Here is a 7,454-nt window from a genome sequence, read left to right on the forward strand (position 1 = left end):
AGGCTCAGCACTTTCCAGAAAAGAAAATTCTGCACTGAGAAACCAGCCTGAAATTTGAAAACTCATCAGTGCCTGCAGCGGGTCACGAAATGAGCAGCACAGCTCCTTCGCGTTCCTCCTGATGCCGTGTTTGTGTTTGCGGATGTGTTGGCCTTGGCTGGTGGCACTGTAGTTCAATCTAATTCTTGTTATAGGCACACAGCTGGCAAATTAATAAATATCTGTAGATATTAGTTTGGGAGGTGCCTGTTCTTGAAGGAAGCCCTAGAACCAGTGGGGTCTTGTTTATAAAATAGGCACGGTGTCAGTAGTCCCTGAAAGATCTTCTGCAAGGCTGGGGAGGGGTGACACGGGGAGACGGTACGATCCTTCAGGTCAGGCAAACCTGAATGTGTACTCAGACAGGAATGAGGCAAAGCTCCATCTTTTTAGGGGCTTCGCTGGTCACAGGTACAGTGGCACAATGGCCAGTGTCCCCCGTTGCCCTGAGAGCTCAGGGATGAGGTAAACCGAGTCTTGTGTCCGTGTGGGCAAGCTGCCCAGATACACAACGTTTGGTGGCGGGGTTGTGGTTTCTGTCAGTCAAGGATTTTCTCCTGGGAGGAGGAGCAGCCTTAGACAGAATTAGGTGCTTCGTGTGACCAAGATTTGTCCGACTGACTTTGTCCTGGCCGTTACATCCACTGCACGGTTCGTACTTCAAAGGCTGTAAGATGTGGCGCAACCTCGTTGTTCGGTGTGTCAGCAGCACCCAGAGAGGAGGTGGTGAGAGGCACCCTCTGGGGCCCCTGCAGTGGCAGAGGCTGGGTGAAGTGAGATAGGTCTGAATGACACCCGTGGACAAACCATGCCATGGCAGAGGGGTGAAAATCCCCAATTTCACCCTTCAGGCTCCTGTTCAACTCCGTAGCTGACAAAGCACAGGAGAGGGGCATCTGGGGATATTTTTCCATGCATCTGCCCTTTATTCAGCCTTATGCAGTCTCTCCTGATGTGGCCCTTCCCAAGCGTTCGGATGACGGAGAGCCAACAAAAGACAGGGACAAGCACAGGCCTGTCCCCTCCGTGTCCTGTGGGACCGGCTGGCTGGGCAGTGTCCCTGCAGCGGGTTTGCTGCAAAGCTGCATCGAAGAGTACGATGCACAACTGCTCTTTTTCCCCACGGTCCATCAAGAGAAGATGTGAGTAAGGGAGCTGTTACCTTTATTCAGACCCCCTGACCATGTGCTTTTATCTTCTACCGTGTTCCCCAGGCGGGGCAGTACAGTATGCATTATTTATTATAACAATTTATACACTATAAAAGATGGCTTAATCACAATTTTGAAGTCCAAGAATCTCCACTTAAGAACTGGTTTAGGTGTTTGGATGTGGTCCCGGGCAACCGGCCCTGCTTGAGCGTGGGGGTTGGGTGAGATGACCTCCAGGGTCTCTTCCACCCTCACCCATTGCTGGGATGCCGTGAGCTCCATGCTAGACTCCACCTCCTCTGGTAAACCGTCCTCCTGTTCATTTCCCCACTGCTTTTCTGGGTCAGGACCAGAAAGTTTGGAATTCAGATAAATGATCCCTTACTTGTATTTTGCCAGACATAAAGAGTAGGAAAATAGGATGGAAGTGATTATAATTTTCTGCTGATTCAAAAAATGTTATTTGTGCTTTTCCATTCGACGGCAACATCAGAAGAAAGGAGATTCCATGAACAGACAGAGCAACCAGCTCAGATATGTATGTGTTGCGTTTTGTGTGCCAGCAGAAGCAAACCTCAACTCAGCAATCACCTCTGATTTATGACAGAGCTACCGTGATGTCGCTCTTGGAAGACTCTGAATCGAACGGAACTGGGGTGATATGTTGTTGTACAAGAACAAAGGTGTTTGTTAGAGAGAGAGGGAGGTGTATGATTTTATTCTCCGCCTTTGAAGGTGGATGTTTTCAATGGCATCTCTTGTAAACAGGGTGAGATTTGAAGGAAGTGACAGTGGCCTAGTCTTAGGAAAAAGAAAGGGAGTCTTGAGTTCCTTCATCCATTCAAACAGAGCTCGCGGTGTTTGTTTTATAAGGGATCTTGGAACTACGTTGTCCAGCCTCCGGGTCCTGTGGATGGCTCACTGTGGGCTCTCGGATTTGGACGGGATCTCTTCCTGCAGCTCCCTCACAGTAAGTGTAGACGTGTCCAGCCAAATGACGATCTCAGGACTGTCTTTGTTCTCACCCTTTGTTTTTCTAAGGACTCTGCTGGGACGCCTTGACTCTCGTGTTAATTTAAAGGACGCTGCAGTACCTTTTTTAACGAGATGCACTGTTCAGGTCTGATCCTGAAGATGCCTAACGCAGCACAGCGTTCGTTACGGTGTGAGCCCTAGTTATTGAGGGCAGCAACAGCCTCACTTCAAAAGCTGATTTCGCTTCCATGCTGATTTCACACTGTGCCATGTAATGTTTCAAATATTAGAACACATTTTGCAAAGCTTGAGTGTTCTTTGAGCAAGCCCGTGGTTTACATATTCCTTCTGTTTGCTTCTGCCAAGGAGCTCTACATGGCCTATAACAGTATCTCGGACCTGAGCCAGCTGACCTGGCTGGACCACCTCGAGATTTTGGACCTGGAAGGCAACAACATTGAGGACATCGACCAGCTGCAGTACCTGGGACTTTGTGGCAAGCTGAGCCGGCTGACAGTGGAGGGCAACCTTATTTGCCTGAAGCCAAGCGCAGGATCTGCAGAGGTGAGGCTTGGTTTGCACACACCGTGTGAGTGTTTGGCAGCTCTTCATGACTTTGAGTTGGAAATGAGAAACTTCTCTGCATCTTCCTATTCTGTCCTTCCGAGCGATGACACAGGATCGTGGTTTCTGTTGGTTTTACCCTCTTGTGGGTCCTCCTGCCACCAGGGTGCACCCAAATGAAATGCAAGGAGTGCTGGTAAAGACTTGGGGCTGTTTCCTCACAGCGGGTTCCTCCGCACCTGCGGGAATGGGGTTAAACTCAAAACCCGCAGTTCTGACCCATCCAGCCGTTCTCCTCCCAGCTTCCAGTGCAGGTGCCTTCAGGGAAGACTCTCTTGGTTTCTGCTGGTGTTTGCAGCTCTTCAGGGTATAGAAGAGCCACCTGAAATAGAGAAAAGGATAGATGTGGGCTGCTTTGGTGTGCCCCGGATGGCCAGCTCTAACTCCTCGAGCTCCTCCTTGTAGTCTGGCCCTCGGGACAGCTCTGTAAGCGCTCTCCTGTTAATGCACTTTTAATCCTCGGAATGGTCTGGCTGTATTCACTGCTCTTTCTTCAGACGGCCTGTTTGCTCTCTGTAATTTGATTTTCAGATGAGCTCATCTTCCCCTGTTATCTGGAGCAGGAGCAACAACCCGATGATAAATCCTGCAGCCTCCGTGGCAGCGTTGTAACGTGAGCGTAACACGATGCTTCTCTCCAGCAGTTCATGGCTGGAAATTGGCTGTAGCCCAGGCGCTGCTCAGAGTACGTGTGGTACGGGGTCGCATGGCGATTGGTTGACGCATTTTCTAAATTAGGATTTAAGTCTTAGTTAGAGAAATTCAGTCTCTGCCTCTAAACGATGACAAACAGGGGCTTTACTTGGTGAGTTTCCCCTGCCAGCCTCGGCCCCGCACCTCCCTCGGTGGCGAGCGGGTGCGCTCAGCCAGGTCCCACAGAAGGATTGCTGTCGGTGACAGCTCCGTGTCGAGCAAGGACGTGGCTTTGGGGGTTTCCAATTTTGCAGTGTCTTGAGAAGCGTCACGTTTAGCTGGGCGAAGCAATCGGCTTGTAGGTAGCCGTCCATGCGCATTCTGCCACGAGCAGCGCACTCTTGCTTTATCCTTCCTTTAAGCAGAGGAGACCACCATCACCATGTGCTGCCTTTTGTAATCTGGGGCTCTTTTAACTAGAAATATTCCCGTTGCAAGGCAGCACAACCCCGTCAGCCCTGAGGTATTGCTAATCTTCCCCAAAGACAAACGTGCCATATGAAGATGGCCAGAATCTACCAAATTCTGCTGCTGGAATCCACCACATTTCTGTGGGCATCAGCTTTCACAGAAGCGTTTGGGTTGGAAGAGACCTTCAAGACCATCGACTCCCACCGTTCCCCCAGCACTGCCTGGTCCCCACTGCCCCCTGTCCCTCAGCAGCACCTCCACATGGCTGGGAAACCCCTCCAGGGATGGGGACTCCACCACTGCCCTGGGCAGCCTGCCAGCTTTCACAGAAGCGTTTGGGTTGGAAGAGACCTTCAAGACCATCGACTCCCACCGTTCCCCCAGCACTGCCTGGTCCCCACTGCCCCCTGTCCCTCAGCAGCACCTCCACATGGCTGGGAACCCCCTCCAGGGATGGGGACTCCACCACTGCCCTGGGCAGCCTGCCTCAGGCCAGGACAAACCCAGGAGGACAGAAATGGCTCCTCAGGGACAACCTCAACTTCCCCTGGAACAACTGGAGTACATTTCCTTTCATCCTGTCGCTTGTTCCTGGAGACAAGAGACCAACCTGCCGCACTCCAGCCTCCTGTCAGGGAGTTGTCAGAGCCAGAAGGTCTCCCTGGAGCCTCCTTTGCTCCAGGCTCAACCCCCCCAGGTCCCTCAGCTGCTCCTCAGCACATTGCGCTCCAGACCCTGTCCCTTCAGCTTCATCGTCCTTCTCTGGACATGCTCCAGCCCCTCCCTGTCCTTCCTGGAGTGAGGGGCCCAAAATGAGTGAGAGGCTTTTGCGTGTTACCCATACTGTAAAAGGTGCAAATGCCAGTTGCCAGTGGGCCAACAGCAAAGGAGCCTGTGAGCGGGGACATGTTTGCAGTGCTCGGGACACGTTCACGAGCGATTCGAGTAGAAGTCATGTCAGGAGAGAGCACAGTGAAGTGATGCTCCTGACTGTGCTTATTGCTGTCGAATGAGGGGAATAGTTCGCCTCGTAAGAAGTTGTTTTGGGTTCTGTGGCAGTCCCGCAAGCTGAGCAGTGCGCGCTGCCGGTGGAATTCCACAGTCTGTACAATAATCTGTAAAATAATCTGCTAAGTGACTGCTCTCTCAACTTCTCCAGGAACCAGACTATAATTACAGAGCCGAAGTGAAGAAACTTATTCCCCATTTGGAGTATTTGGATGAGACACCAGCAAGCCAGACTGCTCCCCTTCCATCCAAGGAGATGCGCAAGGATTGGCTAATCATCAAGGACTCCATCAAGGAAGGTGGTTTAGCTGGAGACATTTCATGGTTAGGTATGTCAGGTTTCCTGTCGGGGTTCATTTTTCAGGTTATGGTGTGTGGAAAAGAATGATGAAGAGCAAGCTGGCCCCTTCAAAGCCAACGTTTAGTTATAGCGAAGGGACGAATGACGTTGTCCTCTCGGGAGGTGAGGGATCTGGACCGCAGCACGGTGCAGGTTTAACTGAAAGCTGCCCAAAGCTGGGCACCAAGAGCAGAACAATGCAGACCTCTTCTAGAGCACCCAGCCAGTCCAGCAGCAGCTGGGGGTCTGTGCTTAGCGTTTGCTCTGCGTGGTGGGTGGAAGCCAGGCTGGGACAGGAACGTTGCAACAACAGCTGTTCACGGCCCTTTCCGTGGTCAATCCCGTGTAGTGTGGAGGGAGCAGGATTTCCTACTCCAGTTTAATAACAGGAAAGGCAATTTGGCCACCGCTCCTCGATGGTAGCAACATCCTAGCAACCGAGGTTGCGTGGCCTCCTAAGAGATCTGGTCCATTTTCTTTGCCCCTGCGATTAAGCCCATTATGTTCATTAGCAGAGAGCAAGTGGTTTGAAAACAAACCTGTTGTCCGCTTGCCTGCAGCCTCGGTTGCGGTTCAGATGTCCGTGCTTTCACCTATCACGCTACGCGCACTTGACCACGAACCATTAAATATTACAGAGTACTTCCTCGAACTGCTCCCGTTGCTCCCGCTGGAGTGGGCAACGCACTTGGCCTCCCAGCCCCCCAGCTGGAGCTCGCCTGCCAACTGCGCTCCATTAAAAATTTAGCCTGTTTTGGAGTAAGTGCCTACGTTTGTCATCCATTCGGTCCCTGGGGGTCCAAATTTGTAGTTGTAATAGTCGTTACGGCAGGGGAAAAATCCATTAAAGACTGATCCTGCAGTGATCTTGCTTTGGCAACCTCAGCTACGGCTCAGAGAACGAGTTAACGAAGGTGCCGACAGAAACAGTGGGGACTGAGCGTGGAACCCTGAATTTGAGTTGTCTCCGAGTGCAACCACACTGATTCTAGCCTTTGGCTCTCAACAGAGGAGCTCTCATGGTCAGGATGGATACCCTCCGTATTTTTTTCTTTCCTTTAGTGCTGTTGACTCGGGAACTTGTCACACACTATGTTTGATGGGTTTGTATTGACAACCATGGCCAAGATATTTGAAAGGTCCCCAACGCTCAGCTCGTAAAGAAACGGTCATGTTCCCACAGAGCTGATGGCTCCACTGAGGAGCTGGGGGACGCTTGGTGCTTTACGAAGCACCGTATTGCTCCAGGCACCAAAACAAAATCCGCTGTCCTGTAGGCTGTTGGCTGCCCACACTGCTCTCCTGGCTGCGCTGTGCTCCCAGGGGAGCTGGTGGTCGGGCAGGCCAGGGACAAGGCTCGAGAGGACAGTGGCCATCACCGTGTCGGCAGGGTGACGGTGCGGTTCGAAGCCTTGCACGGCTGTGCTTACACTGGTGACTCCTCTCTCTTAGACCGGTACCTTGGGGGAGCAGCAAGGCAGTCTGGATGCAGCCCGAGACCCCCAACAGCTTCCAGACCTGGATCTGCGCAGTGGTCTGCTGCTGCGGGGACGTTTGGCAGTGCTTGCCCCGTGTCCTGCGGACGTCCTCTTCCAGGTCCCGTGGTTTCTGATGACTCCAGTGAACTGACATGTGGTAATGTCAGCTTTTTAATGCTGCTCTTTCCCACACCTCCACCTCCTGCTGAGTGTTGTTATTGCTGACGAAAGCCTGGGTATTTTGAGTACCACCACCCATGCTGCTGCTCAGTCAGGCTCAGCTTATGTTTTTGTCCATGGGACTCACCTGCTTTAGCAGGGGCTTGCTTTATTTCCCCCTGTGGCAGAAGGCACAAGTCATCTGGGCAACCCCCTCCTCAGTCCCTCTCCCCCATGCGTTACGTGCTGCTGTCTCTCTTGGCTGCCCCATGCTGAGGTGGTGCTCCCTTGCTGGGGCTGCCTTTCACACCTCGCCCAAAGCCGACCTGCTCAGTCCTTCAGATGACACATCAGCTGGGCCTCACTTAGGTCACGTATGAGCACATCTTGTTCATGATAGGAATGTGGCCCAAGGTAGCCCTCTAGAATGGTGTGGTGATGCTGGTACAATATTTGGCACTTCCCAGAACATCCTTCCCTGACTCCTAGAAAGACCTTGATGGTGCAACTCCACCAGCCGGTAGAGTTCAGATTGGATGGGGAGGGGGAGGTTCTTTTCCCGGCACTGTGGTCTGC

The 7,454-nt window shown here is 52.2% G+C and overlaps 1 protein-coding gene across 1 annotated transcript in view; it reads left to right on the forward strand.

Moving 5' to 3' along the window:
* LRRC56 (leucine rich repeat containing 56) overlaps positions 1-7,454 on the forward strand; it is a gene marked incomplete at both ends in the record, with an annotated part of 34,527 nt that overhangs the window by 22,548 nt on the left and 4,525 nt on the right. The window contains 4 exons of the mRNA XM_010137433.1: positions 2,064-2,160; positions 2,532-2,729; positions 5,053-5,230; positions 6,694-6,876. Coding sequence (XP_010135735.1) covers positions 2,064-2,160; positions 2,532-2,729; positions 5,053-5,230; positions 6,694-6,876 — 656 coding nt within the window. The remainder of the gene's footprint in view (positions 1-2,063; positions 2,161-2,531; positions 2,730-5,052; positions 5,231-6,693; positions 6,877-7,454) is intronic.

The sequence above is a fragment of the Buceros rhinoceros genome, unplaced genomic scaffold, assembly GCF_000710305.1.
Source record: "Buceros rhinoceros silvestris isolate BGI_N320 unplaced genomic scaffold, ASM71030v1 scaffold31335, whole genome shotgun sequence".
Lineage (NCBI taxonomy): Eukaryota > Metazoa > Chordata > Aves > Bucerotiformes > Bucerotidae > Buceros > Buceros rhinoceros.